Consider the following 25,908-nt stretch of genomic DNA (forward strand, 5'->3'; position numbering starts at 1 on the left):
GATCTTATGAAAGCAGGGATGAGTCAAAGAGCAGGATCGAACGAATGCTTCTGCCTCTTCAACAAGTCTCTTGGGATGATGAACTCAAGAAGAGAAAAGTTCTCCTCTGTTGCGGAAGTCTTCCCCAGAGACAGAATCTATTCAGGATGTAGAGTGAAGATGAAACTGAGCTAATGAGCAGATGAGCTGGAAGAACGAAGCATAAATGTCTTCACTCCTGCCGCCCCTGAGCTTTGAGTCAGAAGGGTGTTTGTATCTGCGCACTTGTGTCTGGTCGAAAGACTGAAAACCCCATCCTTCCTGTGGACCCCGTCTGAAGACAGAGCTGCTGTTCCCACCATCCACCATCCAGGGAGGACATTAGACTCCACTTGCAGATTTCACCCAGGTGAGTGTGAGAATACAGCAGGTACCTCAGGAAAGAACCCAACAGAGGGGAATTTAAATTGTCTTCAGTAGTGGTCCTTGCAACCTAAAAAGGATTTTGGTCCATACTCTAAGAAAGAAAGAAAAATGGGGCGGGGGCAAGGAGATGAACAGAAACTGAGAAATCAGAAAAGAAGGGGAAACACAAAGCAGAACTTGGACAGGGCTTGGCGTTTTGTATCAAAGCAAAGAGGTCTCGGGGGCTAAGGGGATCTTTCAGGTACTGGTGTTTGATGGTATTGAATGACCTAGGCTGGGGGGGGGCATGTTTTGCAGAAAACTGAGAAATTTTACACATCTGCCAGTAACAGTATTTCCTTTGACTGTAAACCACTAAATCTCCAGTAAAACAAAAAATAAAAAGAAATAAAAGCAAGTGCAGTGATACCTATTTTGAACGACCAGTAAAAAGTCAGCCCCCCCCTCAAGCTGTCACTTCTTGCTTGCTTTCCTTATCAAACCTGATACCCTGCAATGATATTTGTCTGTATTTTTTTCATAAAGTGCCTTTGATGTGTTCATCATACTTGACCCTTGGGAATTATTGCTTGAAACATCAATTTATTTCCTCAAATAAGCCTGCCATTTGATGAGGAAAAAATTATTTTGTTGTGGTTATTTCCAATGATCATGTCACTTCATTGAGGGATGGTGATTAGACTAACAAAATCTGAGTAAACAAGGTACATTTTCATATTTCCCTAAGATAGATGTCAGTACATCTCACCCTCCACCAAACCATCATCTTGTTCCAAAGTTGGGATATGGGTCCCCAACCTCCCCTTAGCAATTCTCCCTTCTCCTGTCTGAACCACTGACTCTTCTATAATAAGTGGCATAATAAAAAGCAGAACGTGGACTGAGGTCTGTGCACCAAAGTAAAAGACTCTGGGGTGGGCTTGAGTGGGTGGGGGGAGGGTTCAATCCTGAAACATGACAGCAGTGAAAGACTTAGTGGGGGCTGAACTGGAAACGTGGAAAACTGAGGAATGTTGCACATGTACAAACTATTGTATTTTACTGTTGACTGTAAACCACTAAGCCCCAAATAAATGAATGAATAAATAAATGAATAAATAAATAAATGAATAAATCAATGACATCCACTGAGAAGTCACCCAGTATTATCTTGTGTTTTGTTTCTTTTTTAGGACAGTAAAATTTTTATTTCTTTCTTTATTGCCTCCAGGGTTATTGCTGGGACTGGGTACCTGCACTATGAATCCACTGATCCTGGAGGCCATTTTTTTCCCATTTTGTTGCCACTGTTGTCATTGTTATTGTTGACTAGGACAGAGAGAAATGGAGAGAGGAGGGGAAGACAGAGAGAGGGAGAAAAAGACAGACACCTGCAAACCTGCTTCACCACCTGTGAGGTGATTCCCCTGCAGGTGGGGAGCTGGGGGCTCAAAATGGGATCCTGACTCTAGTCCTTGCGCTTCATACTATGTGCGCTTAATCCAGTGCACTACTGTCCAGCCTCTTCATTCCTTCCTTTTTGAAAATACTTCATTTATTTACTATTGGATAGAGACAGAAAGAAACTGAGAGGAGAGGGGGGTGGAGTAAACAGTGGGGAAAGAACGACATCTGCAGCCTTACTTAATCACTCCTGAAGATTTCCACCTGTAGCTGGGGACTGGGGCCTTGATCCCCTGTCGTGTATTGTAATGTTTGCTTTTAACCAGGTGCACTCATTGTACCATTTCTTTTATTTTTTATTATTTTTTGTTATCTGATTTATTTCTTGGATAGAGACTGACAGAAATAGAGAGAGGGGGAGATAGAGAGGCAGAAAGACAGAGAGATATCTGCAGCCCTGTTTCACCACTTGTGAAGCTTTCCCCCTGCAGGGGGGGACCAGGGGCTTGAACCCAGGTCCCTGTGCACTCTAATGTGTGTCCTCAACCAGATGTGTCATTGCCTGGCCCCTTGTATCCTTTCTTCCTTCCTTTCTTTCTTTCTTTCTTAATAATTAAATATTTAAAAATATTTATTTATTTTCCCTTTTGTTGCTCTTGTTTTTTCTTGTTGTTGTAGTTATTATTGTTGTTGTTATTAATGTTGTCATTGTTAGATAGGACAGAGAGAAATGGAGAGAGGAGGGGAAGACAGAGAGGGGGAGAGAAAGATAGACACCTGCAGACCTGCTTCAACACTTGTGAAGCAACCCCCCCTGCAGGTGGGGAGCTGGGGGCTCGAACTGGGATCCTTACATTGGCCCTTGCACTTTGTGCCACTTGCACTTAACCTGCTGCTACTGCCCAACTCCCCCTTGTATAGTTTCTTACAGCTGTGTGATTGTTGGGTAAAGGCTGAGACACATCAAGAAATTTTCTTCTGTGACAACACTGAAACACCTTGACATAGTTTGCTTAGAAGAACGAGAAAGCACAGTTATCACAATTTTTTAGGAGATAAGGGTCAAGGAGATAAAACAATGTTTATACATAAAGACTTTCCTAGGGAGGTGGATGGTAGCACAGTGGGTTATGTGCAGATGGCAAAGCACAAGGACCTGCATAAGGATCCTGGTTGGAGCCCAGGCTCCCCACCTGCACGGGAGTCACTTCACAAGCAGTGAAGCAGGTCTGCAGGTGTCTTTCTCTCCCCCTCTCTGTCTTCCCCTCTTTTCTCCATTTCTCTCTGTCCTATCCAATAATGACAACAACAATAATAGCCATAACAATAAAACAACAAGGGCAACAAAAGGGAATAAATAAATAAATATCTTTGAAAAATAAAAAAGACTTTCTTTTTTCAAAAAAAATTTTATTTATAAAAAGGAAGCACTGACAAAACCATAACAGAAAGACATTCATGCCTGAGGTACCTGAGGCTTTTAGATCACAAGTTATATCCCCAGCACCACTGTAAGCCAGAGATGAGTAGTCCTAAGGTAAAAAATAAAAAAAATAATAAAAATAAACCTTTCCCTCAAAGGGAAGGTCATGTACTACTGATATATACTTAGATACAAGTGCTCAGATTCAGACTTGGCTCTGGGCTCTGCCATTTCCTTATGTAACAGTAACAAAGTTTTAATCATCAGATTTCAAACATGTGGACATCTTTTCTGGTAGGGAAAAAATGTCATTTTCTTCTCTGATAGGGAAAAAATGTCATTATTTTTCTTCTCTTGTAGCTTCCTCTGCCATATGGAGCAATGCAATGACTCAAAAATTTTAGAATTTTATCTCCTGGGATTATCAGAGGACCCGGAACAGCAGCCCCTCCTCTTTGGGCTCTTTCTCTCCATGTACCTGGTCATTGTGTTGGGGAACCTTCTCCTCATCCTGGCCGTCAGCTCAGACTCCCACCTCCACACCCCCATGTACTTCTTCCTCTCCAACCTGTCCTTGGTGGACATGTGCTTCACCTCTACCACCATCCCTAAGATGCTGTACAACATCTGGACACAGAGCAAAGCCATCACCTACGCAGGCTGCCTCACCCAGATGTGTTTCTACTTGCTTTTTGGAGCACTGGACAACTTCCTCCTGGCCGTGATGGCGTATGACCGCTATGTGGCCATCTGTCACCCCCTGCACTACATGATCATCATGAACCCCCAGCTCTGTGGATGGCTGGTTCTGGGGTGCTGGACTGTGAGTATAGGGAATTCTGTGTTCAACGGCTTGTTGGTGTTACAATTGTCCTTCTCTCCAGACCTGAAAATCCCCCACTTTTCCTGTGAACTCAATCAGATGAACCAACTTGCCTGTTCTGACACCTTTCTTAACAACGTGTTGATGTTTTTGATAACAGCAGTGCTGGGTGGTGGCCCTTGTGCTGGGATCCTTTACTCTTACTCCAAGATTGTTTCTTCGATACAGAGAATTGCTTCCATGGAAGGGAAGTACAAGGCATTTTCAACGTGTGCGTCTCACCTCTCTGTTGTTCTCTTGTTTTATTCTTCAGTCCTAGGAGTCTACCTGAGCTCTTCTAGTACCCACAGCTCACTCTCAAGTCCAATAGCCTCAGTGATGTACACAGTGGTCACCCCCATGCTGAACCCCTTCATCTACAGCCTCAGGAACAAAGACATCAAGAGGGCTCTGAGACGATTCTTTGGTCTGACAGTCAAATAAGGGCCAATACTCTTGAAACTGGAGAAGTGCCAATTATCACAAAAACTCAGAGCCTGAATGCTCTTCTTTGTTCTGATAGAAACGTTTCTGATAGAAACGTAGATTGCCCGTTCATTTGTTATTCTGGAATTATCATACCTTTGGATATGACTTGTATTTTTAAAAGTATTTATTATTGGATAGAGACAGAGAGGACTTGAGAACAGAGGTGGGGGGGGCATAGAAAGGGAGAGTGAGGAGACCAGTGGCAGTGTACTTGGTTGAGTACACGTGCTACAATATGCAAGGTCTTGGGTTCAAGTCTCCCACCTGCCGGGGGAAAGCTTCAGGAGTGGTGAAGCAGGTCTGCAGCTGTCTCTCAGTTTCTCCCCCTCTCTATCTCCCCTTCTTCTTGATTTCTGGCTGTCTCTATCCAATAAATTAAGATAAAAAAGATTGTTGAAACCTATTTAAAAAAAAAGAAAGGAGAGTGTTGGAGAGACACTTGCAGCCCTATTTCACCACTTGTGGAGCTTTCTCCTTGCAGGTGGGAACCAGGGGCATGAACCAGAGTCCTTGCAAATTGTAGTATGTGTGCTTAAATTAAGCAGGTGCACCACTGCCTGACCCTTGGATATCACATCTCTATGCAACTTCAGTGAATTGTTTTTATGAAGCTCCTCCTCTGTAAGATAAATAGCTTTTCCCTTTACCCATTTTCATATCTTCCGGACTCTCTCTCAAAGCAGAATAAAAATATTTGCACATTTCCATAGCCCACGAGGCTAAATGGATTCCCTGATGTGATTTATTCTCACATGACATATTTGATTCAAAAACTTTTTTTCTGTCAATAATAATGAGCTCTTTTAGTGAGAGGGAAAGAACAGACTTTGTAGGGAAGGTCATTCACATAATTTCCTTTTGGAGAAAAAGAAAACCAGAGCTTTCATATTGTGTCTATTATCTGTTTAATATCAATAGCTCAATTACTTGGTCTGATCCTATTTGATCCTTCTCTGTGTTACCTTATATTGTTAGAGATGCTATTTGTTGGGATTCTTGGGTCAAAACTACTGGGTGAGAGACATTCTTTGAGCAGAACCTATACTCTGGATATCCTAGTTTTGTTTTCTTCTGTTGATTACAAGACACACTTCAACAATACCTGTCAGAAAGTTTATATAACCAAGTTTGATGGTCTACAGGTTCTGCTTGACCCAAGGCTTGTCTCAGAGCCATGGAATGTAGGTGTTAAAGGTGCTATCTCACATATAGAAAAAAATATATATGTAGGTGAGTAGTGTCACACCAGGTTGAGCACACCTTACAATGCACAAGAACTCAAGTTTGAGCCCCAGGTCCCCACCTACAGTGAGAAAGCTTTAGTGAGTGGTGAAGCATTGTCTCTCTGTCTCTTTCCCTCTCTACCTCCCCATTTCTGCCTGATTTCTAGCTGTATCTATCCAATCAAAAAATATGGAGATGAGAGACCAGGGACTCTACGACTATTGGGGTCCAAATTCAAAATGTCTAAGGTATAAGTGTTCATCAATATGTAAGATCTAGTGTGGCAATGATGGTTGCAGGATGACCTCTGAATTATCTATAGAGCTCTTGGAACATTCTAGAAGTGGTAATTCATTGAGCATGACCTGAGTGATTCTTTAGTATATAATGAGCCTACTGTGATCTTTACTGAACCTTGTCTACTACATGTGAATTTATAGTTAACTAGATGTTATGGTATCAAGGCACGTGCTTATGACACATTTATAAGACATGATGAATCTACTTTGCCAAACCATGAATAGAACTAGTGTGACAAGCCAGAAGATAAAGCCAAAAAAAAATAATAATAACAATAAATAAAGATAAGTACCAGATAACCTGAGTTGTAGGTGAAATTTAAGAATCAGAGACATAAGGACCCAATGGTGGAATACTTGGTAGATTGTAATTCTCACTATGTAGGAGAAAGCAATTTCAAGGCCCCTGCTCTCCACCTATAGGAGGGAAGCTTTATGAGTGGTGAATAGATTCATAGGTGTCTCTCTTTTTCTCTGTCTCATTTTTCACCATTAATTTATCTTGATATTATTAAATTACATATAATAATATAAATATTTTAAGAAGAAATTATACTCATGACAACAACTATCTTATAAATCATTTCCTCAAAAAAAAAAAAAAGGTTTTGGAAAGATGAAAGAGAGGCTGCCTGGTGGCATAGCTGGTTGAGCCCACATGTTACAATGCACAAGGAACCAGGTTCGAGCCCCTGGACTCTACCTGCAGTGGGAGAGCTTCACAAGTGGTGAAGCGGTGCTGCAGGTATCTTTCTATTTCTCTCCCTATCTCCCCCTTCCCTCTTGATTCCCAGCTGTCTCTATACAATAAATAAATGAATAAAGAGAGTGAAAAATTTAAAAAGAAAGATAAAAGAAATCTTCAATTTTGGTACTTTATTTTTCAATGATTATTCTAGTCTTATGGTTTTGTGAATCCTGGTATTTAGACTATCACACATGTTAACCAAATGCAGTTATTCTGTGAGGATATACACTGGAAGGAAACATTAATTAAATCAAGAAAATATGAATATTATAGTTGTGCCAGGCATGCCTACATAGTTGATGAAGCAAAAGTTAAATATATTTTGATTAGTGATTTAATATTGATTCACAAAATTCTAAGATAACAAGGATATAATTCCACACTGTTTTCACCACCAGAGTTCTGTGTCCCCATTCCCTCCATTGGAAACTACCGTGGTTCTCCCAAGTTCACAGATATGGGTTGACTTTAAGTCTATAATTACCTATATCATCTATTTATCTATCATCTATCTATCTATATATCTATTTACCTATCTCTGTATCTATCTAATTATCTATCTATATATCTATCACCTATGTATCTATCATCTATTATCTATCTACCTATCATCTATCTGTCATCTACCTATCATCATCATCTATCACCTATCAGTATTTTTCTATAGACTTCAAGAGTTGTGTTCCTATCAGAAATCAAGTCTTTAAGATACAACAAAGTTAGTCAAGCAGAGTTCCTTGTTCTAAAATTTTTATTTGTTATTAATAGTAAGTTACAAGATTGTAAGATGACAGAGCCTAGTTCCACACCACAGCCACCACCAGGGTTCAGTGTCTCCATCCTCTCACAAGTCTTAGACACAATAGTCTTTCTCCTGTTTTTATTTATTTATTGACAAATTAGTATGAATCAGCTTTATAGATTCCACCTACGAACTATTATCCGATAGTTGCCTTTTATCCCTTTAATTATTTTGTTGAGCAAAATCACCTACAGTTCCTTCCATTTCTTCCCAAAGGACAATCTGTTTGCAGAGTATTATTCCGTGGAACTTCCTTAACTAATCATCTAATGATTGGCATTTAGGCTATTTCCACTCTTCAGCTAATGTGAATAATTCAGCTAGGAATATAGGGGTGCATATATCTCTTCAAATTAGTGTTTGATTGCCCACTGGATAAATGCTGGATATGAAGGTGGTTTCATTTTTATTTATTTGAAGACTCTGCATGCAGTCTTCCAAAGGAAATGCACCATTTTGCCTTCTTACTACAGTGAGCAGAATTCCTTCTCCAGAAAATTTCTAAACCCCTGTCATTTCCTTGTTTGTAGATATTTAAAAGTTTTATCTCTGGGTTTCCAAAATATTCAGCCTTGAAGCTCTGGAATTCTTTTGATTCTCCACCTGGTCTCTTGGGAGGGATGACTTCACTAAGAAAGAAAGAAAAAAAAAGTCCTTTCTTGTGAGCTAGGTCCCACCAGGAAATGAGTCCCCTGGGCTTAGAAAAATCAGAGGGACTTGCAAATAAACAGATGTGTCAAACAAAGAGAGCAACTTTACAGAGCTGTATTTCCTCCACTGCAGTCCCTTACCCAGGCTCAAGTTGGGGTTGGATAAGACATGGTACTTGTGCTTCTTTTCCCAGGTCTAGCTCCAGTACTGATATTTGCAACTTCCGGCTGCCTCATATTAAGATAGAGATTCAGCATCCATGGTAAGTCACCCAGGGGAGGAAACTCACAGTCAGACAGGTGAGAATGAAAGGCATTCAGTTCTTGAGAAAAAGTTGAAAGAAAAAGAAGACCGTCCCACCTCCCAAAGATAACCATCATACTTCTCGCAAAGTCTTAGAAACAGGTTACTTGTTTTTGACAAGTTCATTTAAATCAGATCTCTAGAATCCATCTGGAAGCTGTCTTTCATCTCTTTACTTATTTTGCTAAGGTGAATGAACTCCATTTTCATTGAATTGACTTTTTAAATGTTTTTATTAGCAATCTAAGATTTTTTTTTTTTACAAGATCATGATATTTCAGGACTGTTTTCTTTTCTTTCCTCTCTTTCTTTCTTTTCCTTATCCATACTTGTAATACTATCAGGTTTCTCTTCAGATAGTATAAATCTTTCCCTTTTCACTGACTTTTGAAGATTAAAGGGAATATAAAAATAGTGTATGGGGAACTATGGGGGGGTGGGAAATGACATAATGGTTAAGAAAATAAGGCTTTTATACCTGAGACTCCAAGTTCAATCTCCAGTACCATCATAAACAAGAACTGAGAAATGGTCTCTCTCTCTACCTTTCTGTCTCTCCTCCTCTCTGTCTTTCTATTCTCTCTTGATCTCTCTCAACATCTTTCTTTCATTAAAATAAAACAAATAAAATATATTTAACTATATTATTTAGCACAGAGGGTTTGTAGTGTGATAGGAGAAAGGAAAGAACCTCATCAAGAGTGTCAAAGACAGGGCATCTTGGTAGATTGAGATGGAACAATAATTCCTGTTCAGAGACAGCATGTGAGTTGTTTGCCATGGTTGAGAAACATTTTACAATCATGAACATTAATTTTATTCATTGTGGTAGCAGTTTTATTTGCTCTTGATTTAACTATTTTTTTATTGATGTGTTTTTTATTTTTCTGTTCTGTCGTTCTTCAGTTGTTGTGTTTTGAGTACAAGCCACGCTATACTAGAGAACCTTTATGAAAAATGCAGTCACCAACCACAGAAATTACATCAATAACAACTGAAGCAAGGATTGATGCAGTTCAACCAATACCACTTAGCCAAACAACACTTCCAGTCCAAGAAAAAAATAGCAACCAAATCCAAAAGAAAATGAAAGAGAAAGGAAAAAAGGGAAAGCAAGAATAGACAATTATGCAAATCTACTGTCCGCTGTAAATTCTAGGGATATCAAGAGGAGAAAGGGAAGTAGAGAAGACACACACACACACACAGACACACAGAGTCCACTCTGAGTCAGATATCATCCCCCAAATAATTCACAAATAAGTATCAGTGATTTCAGAAAGCAAAAGAAGGAGGAAGGAAGAAAACAAGACACGAACAAGAAAAAAAAGAGCAGTGAAAAGAAAGTGTTTTTTTTTTTTTTTTTAATTAGCTAGGAGGAGGGATAAAGGAGAATGGAGGCAAGAGGTAGAGAGAAACAAGTTCCTCTCACACTGGATAGAACACCTGGTTGACTAGCAATGGAAAAAACAACAATAGTTAATTTTGGTCAACCTGAAGAAGGAGGGGGAAAAAGGGACATACACACACTCACACACACATATATATAATAATAATACTACTAATAAAATAGAATAGAGTAAAAAAGCCCTATCAGTCAGTCTGCAACTTGGACTACTCCAGATTGGCTGCAGGCAGCCTGAGCAAAGACAGCCAATTTTAAGAAGTATCCAAAAACAAACAAACAAACAAACAAAAAAACCCTCCAGGTAGTCTTTCTCAGGCAGTGGTGAGGCTTTGATTGGTCAGATATTTTGTCTCTCAAATAGAGCTCCAGATACTAAAAAAAAAGAGAAGGAAAATAAAAAGGAAAAGGATTAGAATGACACCCCTAGTGAGACAGGAATCTTGGTAAAGAAAATAGCTCAGCGGGAAGCCTACTAGGAGCCGCTGGCTGTCCAGCCCCTGGGGGCTGGTTCTGGGTTGGGGTGGAGGGGTGAGCTTCAGAAATAACCAAAAAGATTTCCTTTCTTTTTCCTCCTGGCCTTCGTTTTCTAACCCAAGAGTGAGCTATAGGACCCCTTCTTCGTGTAACACTTAGAACCCCTTCTGCATCCTCCTGCTGATGGCTCAGTATCCTACCCTATTCAGAGAATCCTAGGTCACAAGCTGCTGCTTGTTGGAGCTTATGCTAGCAGTTGCTTCCAAGTCGCCATCTTGGCTTTGCCCCAAACATTAATTTTAAATGCAAAGTGTATAACATAGCATACTGAATAGGTTTATCAAACTAATTTTGAAAAAAATGTGTTAATTTTCTTTATATTTTTTTACTTAATTATGAATAACAAGCCCTTTGAATAAAAGGGGTACAATTCCACACATTTCCCACCACCAGAGTTCCACATCTCATCCCCTCCATTGAAGGCTTTTTTATAGTTTATCTTCTGGGATCATGGACCCAGGATCATTATGGGATGCAGAAGAAGGTGGAAGGTCTGGCCTCAGCAGTTGCTTCTCTCCTGGACATGGGCTTGGACAGGTGGTTCCATACTCCCAGCCTGTTTCTATCTTCCCCTAGTGAGGCATGGCTCTGGAGAGATGGGGTTCCAGGGTACATTTCTGAGGTCGTCTGCTCAGGGAAGTCAGTTGGCCTCATGGTAACACCTGCAACATGTTGGTTGGAAAGCATTAAGATAGAAAACAGATTACCACCTAGACATGATGGGCCTAGACCTCTAACACCTAGCACCTCTAACAGATCCCTCTGTCCACCATTGCTGGTCATCTCCATCAGAAATAACATAGTGGACCCTCTTGTGGGCCTCCACAAATTTTGCCCTTGATGTGTAACAATATTGGTAGCCATTGCCCCACTCTTTGAAGGGAGGCTGGGTCAACATACTCTGCCACTTGAGGAAGACGGGCCCTGAAATGAGTGCAGCCTGGAATGTTCCTAGCCATGACCACAGAACACGAGCTCAGACCTACATGGAAGCAGAAGTTACACAGGCTCCTGTGCTGAATATGGACCCCAGACCAGATCTATGGGGGGGGGGTGTTTGAAAATATGTTATTTTTATCTTTCCTTCAGTCTGCTATCGTTTCTACACATGGACCCAGAAAACGATATAAACGATTCTGAATTCCTCCTCCTGTGGTTGTCAGAATGTGTGTGTTCTGACATATGGAGTGAAGATAAGCTTTTTATGTAGACAGCAATGAAGTTCAGGTCACTGAGGGAAGATTTTTACCTTACCACTATAGTGTTTGTAGCCTAAAAATCACAGTGCATTTTCCCACATTGGATGAACTTCTTAATGAAAAATAATTAAAGTGTTATGCATGCAAGGAACGCATTAATGGACTTTCAGATCAACTATGTTGTTCTAGAATATTTGTCCATTTCTACTAAAGATTTACTTTTTCTGTTGAAAATTGTCCATGCAAATTTCCTTTGTTTGTATATTTGTTTGCTATACTGTGGTCTGAATAGTTTCATGAGTGCTATTATTGTATTATTTCAGAGAAGTAATTAAAATGCTTATAGCACCTTTAGTGTTGGCTTTCCTTGATAGAGATTGAAAAACAGAGAGGGAGAGAAATAGAAAGAGACACCTGCAGAACTGTGCTAATGCTTTTAAAGCTTCCCCTTTGCAGGTGTGGCAGGGGGCTTGAACTCGGGTCCTCAAACTTGCTAACATGTGTCCTCTACCAGGTGTGCTTCTTCTGGGGCCAATATTTTAACAGCCCTCTTTTATTCTTTTTAAAAAAAATTTTATTTATAAAAAGGAAACACTGACAAAAACCATAGTAATAAGAGCAGTACAAATCCACAGTTTCCACCAGCAGAACTCCGTATCCCCTCCCCTCCCCTGATATCTTTCCTATTCTTTATTCCTCTGGGAGTAAGGACCCAGGATCATTATAGGGTGCAGAAGGTGGAAGGTCTGGCTTCTGTGATTGCTTTCCCGCTGAACATGGGTGTTGGCAGTTTGATCCATACTCCCAGTCTGTCTCTCTCTTTCCCTAGTGGGGCAGAGTGCTGGGGAAGCAGGGCTCCAGGATACATTGGTGGGGGTGTCTGCCCAGGAAAGTCAGGTTGGCATCATGCTATAGCATCTGGAATCTGGTGGCTGAAAAGGAGTTAACATATAAAGCCAAACAAATTGCTGACTAATCATGAACCTAAAGCTAAGAATATTGCAGATGAAGATTTGAGGTCTCTGTTTTAGAAATAGCTATTAGGTCTATTTAGAAATAGCTATTAGGTCTATTTTAGCTATTAGGTCTAATATATATATATATATATATATATATATATATATATATATATATATATATTCCAAGGGTCCCATGACTTAATTATTTTTTTCCTGAGCCTGACATCTGATATGCAAGTGGACTCAATTTATTGTCTGGGGAGATGATGTCATGGCTGGAAAAAGGACTCATGACCACAGAATGTGAGCTCCGACCTACGGGGATACAGAGGTTTCCTAGGCTTCTATGCTGAATGTGGGGCCCAGATCAAATCGATGGGGTTTAAAGTCAACAATATTATACATTTTTCCCATTATTGGAAGCTACTCTCTTCCCTGATCCAGCATTCTAGTCCCTTTTCCATCTTCTCCTTCTGTCCAAGTCACACCTACACCTATTACTACATCCAAATACCCCTCCCTTTTCCCTCTTCTCTCTCTGGTTCTTGATGGTATTGTGTTTTGGAGCCTTTTGGTCATCTTCCCCTATCATTTTGGTATGGACCAAAATTACTTTTTGGGGTGCAGAAAGTGGATGATCTGACTTCTATATTTGCTTCTAGGTTAGACACACACGTTGTCAGGTCAATCTGTCTTTCTGTCTTTCCCTAGTCAGCAAGGGCTCTGGAGATCCTCACCTCCGCCCCCCTCCATGAATGCTCTTACACACTGACTTCTTTTTCAGATTGTTTGATGAACCATGTGTCTTTTCTCAGAGAAATTCTCTAGATTTTTCTCTGCCGGTACTTGCATGGGGGACCTCACAGCAGGGACAAGTCGTTACTGGCCTTTTGTGCTAACTCTAGTGACTAACAACAGAAAAAGACCAGGAGACCACTTGGTTTCAAATTATTAGTTTATTGGACAGAAGGCAGGGTTTAAATAGCAGAAGGGAACAAGGGACATTTTTCACATGTGGCGATAATGTTGGGTTTTGAAGGTCAGAACCTTCATGGTGAAGGTTTTAAAGAATGAGGAGAATTGATAGTGGTAGAGGGGAGTTCTGGAGTGATTAGTGGCAAGGGAGAAGCAGACAGACAGAAGCCTTGAAGTTAGGGAGATAAGATAGAGGAGTTAGATCAAAGTGGAGGAGAGGATTGAGGAAATAGAAAGGAGAGCCTTTTGGTCAAGGCAGAATGTTGATATATGGAGCATATGTGATCAAAGCAGGTGAACTTATAGTGAATTTTTGAGCAGGCAAACAATTTGGTTTATAACAAGGGAATGAGTTAAGTGTTAGGGGGTATAGGTTCTTGTGATGCTTGGGAAACTGACAAGGGGAAACTGAGTCAGGAAAGCTTTTCCCTCTATGCTCGAGCCCTAAAAGGGAGAGGCTGACAGGTGGGTATCTTTTCAGACCTCCATCTTTATGATGGGAGTTCCCCTATGCTCTACCATGCTTTCACAAAACAATATCCAAACATTTCTCTACCAGACATGTTCTCACCTACACACAGAGCCCCACCCTCATGGCTTAGTCCCACTCATTCATGGTATTTTTTATCACATGACTGAAATCCTACATGAACATCCATACAAAATAACCATGTGTTCACATTCTTTGTTAGACATGTTTATTTTTCTTTTTAGTTGAACTGATTCAACTTCTTGTCCTTTGTGGGATTTTTGTGATGTCATATATTCTTACCAATGGGTGACCCTTGGTGATTTTGATTTCTCAACTTCCCCGCCCTCTGGAATTCACTCATCACTTCATCAAGAGTTCCCAAATGGTTGTAGAATTTTATAACAAGGGTTTAAAATGCATGGCCAGGAAAGAAACTGGTGGCAAGTGGGATGGAATTTCATGATGACATGAGGGGAGTGTTGTTAAGAGGTAAATAGCATATAGCTTTGTACAGTGGAAAATGTTGACAGTATTGGTGAGGTCAATGTTTTTATGTTATTCTTTCCTACAGCCACATCCATCACATGGAAGCAAAGAATAACACACACATTTCAGAATTCCTTTTCCTGGGACTGTCAGAAGACCCTGGGATGCAGCCCCTTCTCTTTGGGCTCTTCCTCTCCATGTACCTGCTTACTGTGTGGGGGAACTTGCTCCTCATCCTGGCCGTCAGCTCAGATTCCCACCTCCACACCCCCATGTACTTCTTCCTCTCCAACCTGTCCTTGGTGGACATCTGCCTCACCTCCACCATCATCCCCAAGATGCTGCACAACATCTGGACACAGAACAAAGCCATCACCTATGTGGGCTGCATCACACAGATGTACTTTTTTATCATCTTTGCAGGATTAGATGACTGTATTCTGACGGTGATGGCCTATGACCGCTATGTGGCCATCTGTCACCCCCTACACTACACGGTCATCATGAACTCTCGGCTCTGTGGGCTATTGCTTCTGGTGTCCTGGATCATAAGTAATCTGAATTCACTGTCAGAGAGCTTAATGGTGTTGCGACTGTCCTTTTGTACAGACTCAGAAATTCCTCACTTTTTCTGCGAGCTTAATCAAATACTACAACTTGCCTGTTCAGACACCTTCCTTAATAACTTGGTGATGTATTTATCAGCTGGACTGTTTGGTGGTGGTCCTTTTGCTGGGATCCTTTACTCTTATTCCAAGATTGTATCATCTATTGGTAGAATCTCCTCATCTCAGGGGAAGTACAAAGCATTTTCCACCTGTGCCTCTCACCTCTCTGTAGTCTTTTTATTTTATTGCACAAGCATAGGTGTGTATCTTAGTTCTGCTTTTAATACAAACTCCCAACCAAGTCCCATACCCTCTGTAATGTATGCTGTAGTCACTCCCATGCTGAACCCCTTCATCTACAGCCTCAGAAACAAAGACATAAAGGGGGCTCTGAGAAGACTCTTTGCAAAGGAAATTATAAAATGACAATAGTCCCAAGGCAGACAAAATGCTTCAAAAGCAAAAATCACATCTACATGACTAATATAATATACTGAATAATCAGACTGAAAAATAGAATTTACTTTTTCCATAAATGTCCCAGTATTTTCACTGTCTTTTTTGTTTCTTTATTGGGAGATGAATGATTTATAGCCAACAGTAAAATATAATAGTTTGTACATGGGTAACATTTCTCAGTTTTTCACATAACAATTCAACCCCCTCTAGATCTTACTATGCCATCATGTTTAAAGATCTGACCCCCCCCCACCCAAGTAAAACACCAACTCCAGTCCAAGTTCTGCTTGGTGTTCTCCCTTCTGATCTTGTTTGTCAACTTCTGTCTATGAGTGAGACCATCCCATACTCATCCTTTTATTTCTCACTTATCTCACATAACATGATTTCTTCAAGATCCATCCAAGATGGGGTGTAGAAGGTGAGTTCACCATTTTAATAGCTTAGTAGTATTCAATTGTGTATATAGACCACAACTTAATCAGCCACTCATCTGTTGTTGGACAACAAGTTGCTTTCATGATTTGGCTATTACAAGTTGTGCTGCTATCAACATAGGTGTATACAAATCTTTATATAGCAAAATATACATCCAACATCATACTCAATGGTGAAAAACTGGAAGCATTCATCTTCAGATCAGGTACTAGATGGGGCTGCCCACTATAACCATTACTAGTTAAGACAGTCTTACAAGTTCTTGCCATAGTAGTTGGGCAGGAGCAAGAAACTAAAGGGACACAGATTGGAAGAGAAGTCAAACTTTCACTGTCTTGATCTCAGTTTATGCAATTTGCTGAAAGCCTTGAAAGCTCTTCCTTGAGTTATTTCTATGATTGAACAGAAATATTAAATTAAATATTAAATCCCATTCACATAAAGTAAATAAACAAATATATTTTTGGAGTTGCTTGAGGCATTTGGGTCCAGTGTCAAAATCTGATCACCTTGCAAATTTGGAACACTGAATACTTAGGCTAAGGGAAATATGTATGCTTAGAGCTATGATCTAGGCAGTTGGAGAACTTGAAGTATTACATCTATGTTTCATCCTTGAGACTGCAGTGTGTCTGTGGATGTCTCACCTGTAGTTGAGGAGGTTTGATAAGATTGACAGTTGTAGATATTTACTGTTTTGGGAGAAGTCTGCACTGTCTGCCCTTATGGCCACACCTTCCAGAAAGAGTTGGCTCTTGCTTTCTAATCCATTTAGTGATTCTGAATCTTTTGACTGGTGAATTTAAGCCATTTACATTTAGGGTGATTATTGATAAATGTGGTTTGCTTATAGCTGTTCTGGTTTCTGTTTTGAGGTTGTTTGATCTTGTTAATTCCTTTCTTGTTTGTTTCTGTTTGTTACTTTATGTGAATGGTTTTTTTATTGACTGTATACATATTTCCTATTTGTCTTTGTATTATATTTTGTTTTGTGGTTATCATGAGTGTTGTGTTTAGCATGCAATCTCTAGAAAAGTTGGCCTTGGTTCAACATTGGTCTGTTTCACTTTGTCTATTTTGCTCTCTCCCTTTCTGTGTCTATTTTTTTCCTGTTGTTATTGTGTTCCTGGTTCTATAGTGATACTGATCAACTCATTAAAAATTGGAATTGAAATTCCTCTTGCTTTATATCTTTACCACTTTTCAGCCACCAAGTTGCAGAAGCTACTATGATGCCATTCTGACTTTCCTGGGCAGATGACCAGATCAGAGTGTCCCAAAGTTTAACCTCTCAAGAGTGATACTCTAATGGGGAGGGCTAGAGAGAGGATGGGGTTATGGCTTGACTTGTAGGCATCCATGCCCTGTGGTGGAGCAATTGCAGAGTCTAGACCTTCCATGTTCTGCACTCTAGAAAGAACTTAAGTCCATATTCTCAGAGAAATAAAGACTAGGGCAGGATAGAAGGGCATGGAGACACATAGTAGGGGATAGTTGGGGAGCTGGGGGACAGGGGTCAAGGGGGGCATCCTGGGGGAGGGGTCTGGACTGAAGAGTGGATGGAGCTGGAGGCAGGCAGGTCCCAAGAGCCAGAGACTGACTGACAGGTCTGGACACCTGGACCCACCCACTCTGTAGCAGCTGCAATAGCCAGATCAGCAGCCCTGGCCTGCATAGGCGAAGGGCCCCATGTGAGTACCCTCTGAGAAATAGGAGGAAAAGGAGGAAGAGGAGGAGGAGGAGGGCAGCTGTCAATGGCCAACAGATCTCCCTGTGCCTCCACTGTAGAGGCCTGTGTCCAGGCAGCTGCCCGCCAAACCTGGAGCAGCTTAGGGCGCCCAGGGCCTTGGTGGTGGTGGTGAGAGAGGGGCTGTGGGGAAGGAGCTGTCAGTAAGTCAGTCTGTCTGTCAGTACAGATGGTTGGACAGGGGCCTGGCAGCCCTTGGCCCCTAGCCCTGGTCTCCCAGATCCCAGCCCTGCCCCTGCCCCAGCCCCTTGCACCTGGGCCCTGCCCACCATCACCAGGTCTGGCCTGTGGCTCTGGCTGCTGGCCACCACTCCTCAGGTCAAGTTTGGTGGGGGCCATGGCCACCCACCACCACCACTGCCCAAGGGGTCAACTGGATGGGTGGTGTCCCTGTCCCCTAGCAACTGCGGGAGCCCTCTGTGATGCACCCCAGGATTCTGTGCATAGGTGCACTGGCACTGGGCAGCCCAACAGACCAGTGTAACACGATTGAAATCCCAGATCTAAACCTCCACACCTATGGACATCTAATCTTTGATAAGGGGGCTCAAAGTATTAAATGGAAGAAGGAGGCTCTATTCAATAAATGGTGCTGGGAAAACTGGGTTTAAACATGCAGAAGAATGAAATTAAACCACCTTATCTCACCAGAAACATAAATGAACTCCAAATGGATCAAGGACCTGGATGGTAGACCAGAAACTATCAAATACTTAGAGGAAAACATTGGTGGAAGACTTTCCCCCCTAAACCTCAAGGACATCTTTGATGAAACAAACCCAATTGCCATAAAGACTAAAGCAGAAACAAACCAATGGGACTACATCAAATTAAAAAGCTTCTGCACAGCCAAAGAAACTATCACACAAAGAGACCCCTCACAGAATGGGAGAAGATCTTCACATGCCATACATCAGACAAGAGACTAATCATCAAAATATACAAAGAGCTCAGCAAACTTAGCGCCAAAAAAGCAAATGACCCCATCCAAAAATGGGCAGAGGATATGAACAAGAGATTCACTTCAGAGGAGATCCAAAAGGCTAACAAATATGAAAAACTGCTCCAGGTTGCTGATTGTCAGACAAATGCAAATAAAGATAACATTGAGATACCACCTCACTCCGGGATTGGGTGGTGGGAATTGTGTGGAGTTGTACCCCTCCTACCTTATGCTTTTGTTCACTAATCCTTTCTTAAATAAAAAATTTTAAAAAATTAAAAAAAAAAGAATGGCATACATCAAAAAGGACAGCAGCAACAAATGCTGGAGAGGCTGTGGGGACAGAGGGACCCTTTTGCACTGTTGGTGGGAATGTAAATCAGTCCAGCCTCTCTGGAGATCAGTGTGGAAAACTCTCACAAGGCTAGACATGGAACTTCCATATGACCAAGTAATTCCTCTCCTGGGGATACACCCCAAGGACTCCATAACACCCAACCAAAAAGATGTGTGTACTCCTATGTTCATAGCAGCACAATTCATAATAGCTAAAACCTGGAAGCAACCCAGGTGCCCAACAACAGAAGAGTGGCTGAGAAAGCTGTGGTATATATACACAATGGGATACTATGCAGCTATTAAGAACAATGAACCCACCTTCTCTGACCCATCTTGGACAGAGCTAGAAGGAATTATGTTAAGTGAGCTAAGTCAGAAAAAGATAAGTATGGGATGATACCACTCATCAACAGAAGTTGAGAAAGAAGAGCATAAAGGGAAACTAAAAGCAGGACTTGACTAAACTGAGAGTAGGGCATCAAAATAAATACCCTGTGGCGAGGGAGAGGGTGGACATTTGGCTTCCCAGGGCAGTAAGGGAGAGGCAGGGGTTGGTGGGTGGAATGGTGTTTATGTACACTCTGATTAAAGTGTCATATAAACCATTAATTAATATGAGAGGGGAAATATTGATCATATGTCTCAAAGTTTTTAAAACACAGACTGAGTCTTTTTAATATATAGGCTGTGTCTTTGATATGCGGACTCTCTCAAAAAACCAGACCAAGTAGATCAGAAGCATCCAATAGCACAGCTATATACAACATACTGGGTATTATACAGCAAACCCTAACAAAGGGACTTTTCAAAGTTAGCCCAATTTCCAAATTATGTGATGATAACAATAACTGTCCATTGTCTTCTTAACCCTAAGATAGCAGTAACCTCACATTTCCACTATAGAGCCTATATTTCCCCCAGTCCTGGAACCTTAGGGTGAGGCCCACTTTCCTGCATACTTCCTTTTCTCAATTCATGTCAAATAATATTGCATCTGCCTATTGCAACCTAATCAATGCAACAAGTGCCACTCCAGCATGCTTCACCTCAGATTTTGTCCAGAGACTTCATGTGTGGAATTACAACCCTTCAGCTTCATTATTCGGGTGAGACCTTTCCTTTCATAGTATTCTCTGATTCCATTCCAGGCCATTCACTTCCTAACAAAGTCCCAAAACCTAGACATAGACCAGGTTCCATGAGATAGAGCATATCCTCACATGTACCTAAAAACTAGGGCAAATTATGCCAGAAAGCAGAAGTACATGAGAATCTGCAGTGAGTATCCCCCAACACTTCATCTGCACTATTCTATAATTGTTCAACAATTTATTTGGCTTTGTATGTTAACTCTCTTTTCAGCCACCAGGTTCCAGATGCCAGCATGATGCCGACCCAGCTTCCCTGGACTGAAGACCCCTCCAATGTGTCCTGGAGCCCCACTTCCACAGAGACTCACCCTAATAGGGATAGAGGGAGGCAGACTGGGAGTATAGATCAACCAGTCAATGCCCATATTCAGCGGGGAAGCAATTACAGAATACAGACCTTCCACCTTCTGCAACCCACAACAACCCTGGGTCCATACTCCCAAAGGGATAGAGAATGGGAAAGATATCAGGGGAGGGTATGGGATATGGAGATTGGGTGGTGGGAATTGTATGGAGTTGTACCTTTTGCATCCTACGGTTTTGTCAATGTCTCCTTTCTTAAAAAAAAACAAATGATATAGTCAACTCATATCTGTGCCTTTGGGAGAACTACTGCAGTTTCCAAGGGAGGAAATGGAGACACAACAATCTGTTGGTGGGTAAAGTATGGAATTGTACTCCTGTTATCACATAATTTTGAAAATCAAATTAAAATACTGAAAATAAATATTGACAACATAAGAAAATTGGTTGAGTTTACAGTCAACAATATTTATACATTTTTCCCATATTTGGGAGCTACTCTCTTCCCTGATCCAGCTTTCTAGCCCTTTTTCCAGCCATGACATCAACTCCCCAGACAACAACTTGAGTCCACCTGCATATCAGATGTCAGTCTCAGTCAAAAATTAATAAAGTCATGGGCCCTTTGGAATATACCTAAAATAGACTTACTAGCTATTTCCAAAACAGAGACCTCAAATCTTCATCTGCAATATTCCATCTGTTAAGTTAATGATTAGTCAATAATTTTCTTAGCTTTATATATTAACTCTCTTTTCAGCCACTAGGTTCCAGATGCTAACATGATGCCAGCTGGACTTTCCTGGGCAGACGACCCCACCAATGTGTCCTGCAGCCCCACTTCCCTAGAGCCCTGCCCCACTAGGAAAAGAGAGAGACAGGAATTGTGTGGAGTTGTAAACCTTTTATCCGTGTAGTGCAGGGGGTGACAGATGGCCACATAGTGGTCATAGGCCATCATGGTCAGGATACAGTCATCTAATCCTGCAAAGATGACAAAAAAGTACAGCTGTGTGATGCAGCCCACATAGGTGATGGCTTTGCTCTGTGTCCAGATGTTGTGCAGCATCTTGGGGATGGTGGTGGAGGTGAGGCAGATGTCCACCAAGGACAGGTTGGAGAGGAAGAAGTACATGGGGGTGTGGAGGTGGGAGTCTGAGCTGATGGCCAGCATGAGGAGCAGGTTCCCTTAATGATCCTGGATCTTTATCACTACCAGAGTGATAAAGAATAGGAAAGCTATCAGGGGAGGTGATGGATGTGGAGTTCTGGTGGTGAGAATTGTGTGGAATTTTACCCCTCTTATCCTATGGTTTTTGTCAGTGTTTCCTTTTTTAAAAATAAAAATTAAAAAATATATATTTTGGTTGACTACCTATGACATAGTATTTAGTTTTCTTTCCACCACTAAAATTAATGAATAATAAAAAGAAAAATAGTTGATCTCAGCAACAAAATTATAAATAAGTCAACTTTAAAAGGAAAAATATCATACAAATGAAATATATAAATTATCAATAACTACATAAAAGTGTGCCCGCCATCTGAAATGAATAGAGAAATGGAAATAACACCCAAAATAACCATCAGAAATCATGGCAGAACAGGACATTAAAAGGACTTGATTCTTCCTTCGAAATGACGATTTAGCTTGAAAGCAAGAAGACACTGTACTTCCGTGTCAATAAATGTCCGGTAAACCATAATTTTCCTAGTAAAATGATTTGGAATGAAAAGAAAAGAAGAAGAACAAAAAGTAGTGCCATTATGTGTAACTCTTAATTATAGAATTATGAGAAGCATAGTACTGTGATACGGAAACAAAATTATAAAAATAAAACAATTGCACCTTAAAAATGGTCCTCATACCTATGAACTGTTGGTTTATGACAAGGGCACCCCGTGTGTGTGTGTATGTGTGTTTGTGTGTGTGTTTACTTATTAGTGTATGAGTGTTTTACAAAACGGTATCTCAGGATTGAGAGGGTTATGTTCCAGCACCAAAATGCCTCCTCTCCTCTCCCTAGAGCACTGGACACTCAACCCTTTTATTTTATTTTATTTTATTTTATTTATTTATTCCCTTTTGTTGCCCTTGTTTTTATTGTTGTAGTTATTACTGTTGTTGTTATTGATGACATCATTGTTGGATAGGACAGAGAGAAATGGAGAGGAGGGGAAGACAGAGAGGGGGAGAGAAAGACACCTACAGACCCGTGAAGTGACTCCCCCGCAGGTGGAGAGCCTGGGGCCTCAAAACGGGCTCCTTATGCCGGTCCTTGCACTTTGTGCCACATGCACTTAACCCGCTGCGCTATGGCCTTACTCCCTAACACTTTTATTAAAAAAATTTTATTTATCAAATGGAAATATTGACAAGACCAATAGGATAGGAAGGGTACACTTCCTCACAATTCCCACCACCAAGACCCCATATCCCATCCCTTCTCCTGATCGCTTTGCTATTCTTTATCCTTCTGGGAGCATGGACCCAGCATCATTATGGGGTGCAGAAGGTGGAAGGTCTGACTTCTGTAATTGCTTCTCTGCTGAACATGGGCATTGGTTGGCAGGGTCAATCTATACTCCCAATCTGTCTCTTTCTTTCTCTAGTAGGGTATGGATCTGAGGAGGCTGGGCTCTGGGACACATTGGTGGGTTCCTCTGCCCAGGGAAGTCCGGTTGGCATCATGGTAGCACCTGGAACCACTCAACTCTTTTATAACCCCCTGAAGAATCCACTGTTACAGCGTTTTGCAACCTGTCTTCCATTTAGGGTCTTAGCAATCCTGATGCTCACATTGACAAAACATGATGAAGTGAAAACATGATAAAGTTACATATATTCCCTATTGGAGTCTACTCTGCAAGACATTGAAATATATATGCTGTCCACAGGTGGTCTTTGAGTCAGGGATTATTTCATCCAATGAAGTAATACTTAAAAAAATTTATTTATAAAATGGAAGCATTGACAAGACCATAGGATAAGAGAGGTACATTTACACACATTGCCCACCCTTAGAGCTCCATATCCAATCCCCTCCATGTAGCTTCCCTGTTCTTTATTTCTCTGTGAGTATGGACCCAGGAATATTGTATTAGTGATTTAATATTGATCAACAAATTTGTGGGATAAAAAGTGTCTTTTCATTCTTTCTTTCACTTGGTAGAGCCCTAGAGAAATGGACTTGTATAAAATGTAGACAAATAAAAGATAAAAAGTATAAAATGTGCTGTAGAAGTTGTAAGACTTTGTTGCACAGAATATCTAAACTTGTGTCAAATAAATAAAAATAGAATGGAGAAAATAAAAACTCATTATTGTATTATAAAAATCTATATTATTTGGGAAACCTGTGAAGCACTTAAGCAATGTAGTGTACAAATCTCTAGTTGTTTAGTTGGGAAGTGTAATGTCTAGAAATTTCAGAGTTGGACTACATCAAATTGAAAAGCTTCTGCACATCCAAAGAAACTATTAAACAAACAAAGAGACCCCTCACAGAATGGGAGAAGATCTTCACATGCCATACATCAGACAAGAAACTAATCACCAAAATATATAAAGAGTTCAGCAAACTTAGCACCAAAAAAGCAAATGGCCCCATCCAAAAATGGGCAGAGGATATGAACAAAACATTCACTACAGATCCAAAAGGCTAACAAACATATGAAAAACTGCTCTAGGTCACTGATTGTCAGAAAAATTCAAATTAAGACAACACTAAGATACCACCTCACTCCTGTAAGAATGGCATACATCAGATTAGATATTTCAATGGCATGTCCTGATGGCAATTACAGACTAATGTTTAAATTATAAAATTAACGTATGCCCTGTGAACGTTGACCATAATATTGTACTCAATCTTTGTAGTTATTTTCATGACATGGATTCAGAAAACCTTACAGGAGTCATTGAATTTCTCCTCCTGGGCTTGTCAGAGGACCCCAAGCTGCAGCCCCTCCTCTTTGGGCTCTTCCTCTCCATGTACCTGCTCACTGTGTAGGGGAACCTGCTCCTCATCCTGACTGTCAGCTCAGACTCCCACCTCCACACCTCCATGTACTTCTTCCTCTCCAACCTGTCCTTGGTGGACATATGCTTCACCTCCACCACCGTCCCCAAGATGCTGCACAACATCTGGACCCAGAGCAAAGCCATCACCTATGCAGGCTGCATCACACAGCTGTACTTTTTCCTATTCTTTGTTGTGACAGATGACTTCCTCCTGGCCGTGATGGCGTATGACCACTATGTGGCCATCTGTCATCCCCTGCCCTACACAGTTTTCATGAACCCTCAGGTCTGTGGATGGATGGTTCTAGCATGCTGGATCATGAGTGCCTTTAATTCCTCATTAAACAGTATAATGGTATTGTTTCTGTCTTTCTGTACAGAGGCAGAAATCCCCCACTTTTTCTGTGAGCTGACACATTTCGTCCAACTTGCCTGTTCCGACACCTTGATTAATGACATAGTGATCTATTTTGTGACTGGGATAGTGGGTGATGTCCCATTTGCAGGCATCCTTTACTCTTATTTTAAGATTGTGTCCTCTGTCCTTAGAATGTCATCATCTCAGGGGAAGTACAAGGCCTTTTCCATTTGTGCTTCTCACCTCTCTAATGGTTTTTTATTTTATTTTACAAGTCTAGGAGTTTATCTTACTGCTGCAAGTACCCAGAGCTCACAGTGAAGTGCAGTAGCCTCAGTGCTGTACACCGTGGTCACCCCATGCTGAACCCCTTTATTTACAGGCTCAGGAACAAAGACATCAAGGGGGCCCTGAAGCGGTTTATTGGGTTGGCCATGTGTGACAGCCAATTCTCCTGGAAGTGAAATGTCTAACTTTGGGAATTTTGTGCTGTACACTTACGTATTGAGTATGAAAGGTAGTGCCTGTGTGCAATTGGGTGTGTGCGTAGGAATGAATGATGGGCTGTGTGTTTTAATTTTTGTTTGTTGGGCTTTTTGTTGTTGTTGTTTCACTTTTAAATTTTTAATTAGGGGGATCAATGATTTACAGTCAACAGTAAATATAGTAGTTGGCATATGTATCAAAATTCTCAGTTTTTTTGTATAAAACTCTAACCCACCACCTACATCCTCCTCCACCGTTATGTACCAGGACTTGAAAGCCCTCTCTCTGCACTTTATGATCTAGCAAAGAAAGCGTTACCATCTTTGTGGTTCCTGTTTCTTCTTACTCAGTGGAACCCTAAGGAATTTCCCTGCCCCATCACCTTCTGTGATTTTGATTCAACATTCATCGTGGACTAACAGTTCTTGGT

At 41.0% G+C, this 25,908-nt stretch overlaps 2 protein-coding genes and 1 pseudogene across 2 annotated transcripts; all 3 read left to right on the forward strand.

Moving 5' to 3' along the window:
• Positions 1 to 3,334: 3,334 nt before the first annotated feature.
• Positions 3,335 to 4,517, forward strand: LOC103122233 (olfactory receptor 7A10-like). Its single transcript, XM_007532828.2, has one exon. It carries the CDS (start codon positions 3,546 to 3,548, stop codon positions 4,515 to 4,517), a length of 972 nt encoding a protein of 323 aa, XP_007532890.2. The 5' UTR covers positions 3,335 to 3,545.
• Positions 4,518 to 14,690: 10,173 nt separating this feature from the next.
• Positions 14,691 to 15,656, forward strand: LOC103122232 (olfactory receptor 7A17-like). The gene has a single exon (XM_007532827.3). It carries the CDS (start codon positions 14,721 to 14,723, stop codon positions 15,654 to 15,656), a length of 936 nt encoding a protein of 311 aa, XP_007532889.1. The 5' UTR covers positions 14,691 to 14,720.
• Positions 15,657 to 24,503: 8,847 nt separating this feature from the next.
• On the forward strand, positions 24,504 to 25,456 carry LOC103122231 (olfactory receptor 7A10-like; annotated as a pseudogene).
• Positions 25,457 to 25,908: the final 452 nt, after the last annotated feature.

Source organism: Erinaceus europaeus, chromosome 23, assembly GCF_950295315.1.
Source record: "Erinaceus europaeus chromosome 23, mEriEur2.1, whole genome shotgun sequence".
Lineage (NCBI taxonomy): Eukaryota > Metazoa > Chordata > Mammalia > Eulipotyphla > Erinaceidae > Erinaceus > Erinaceus europaeus.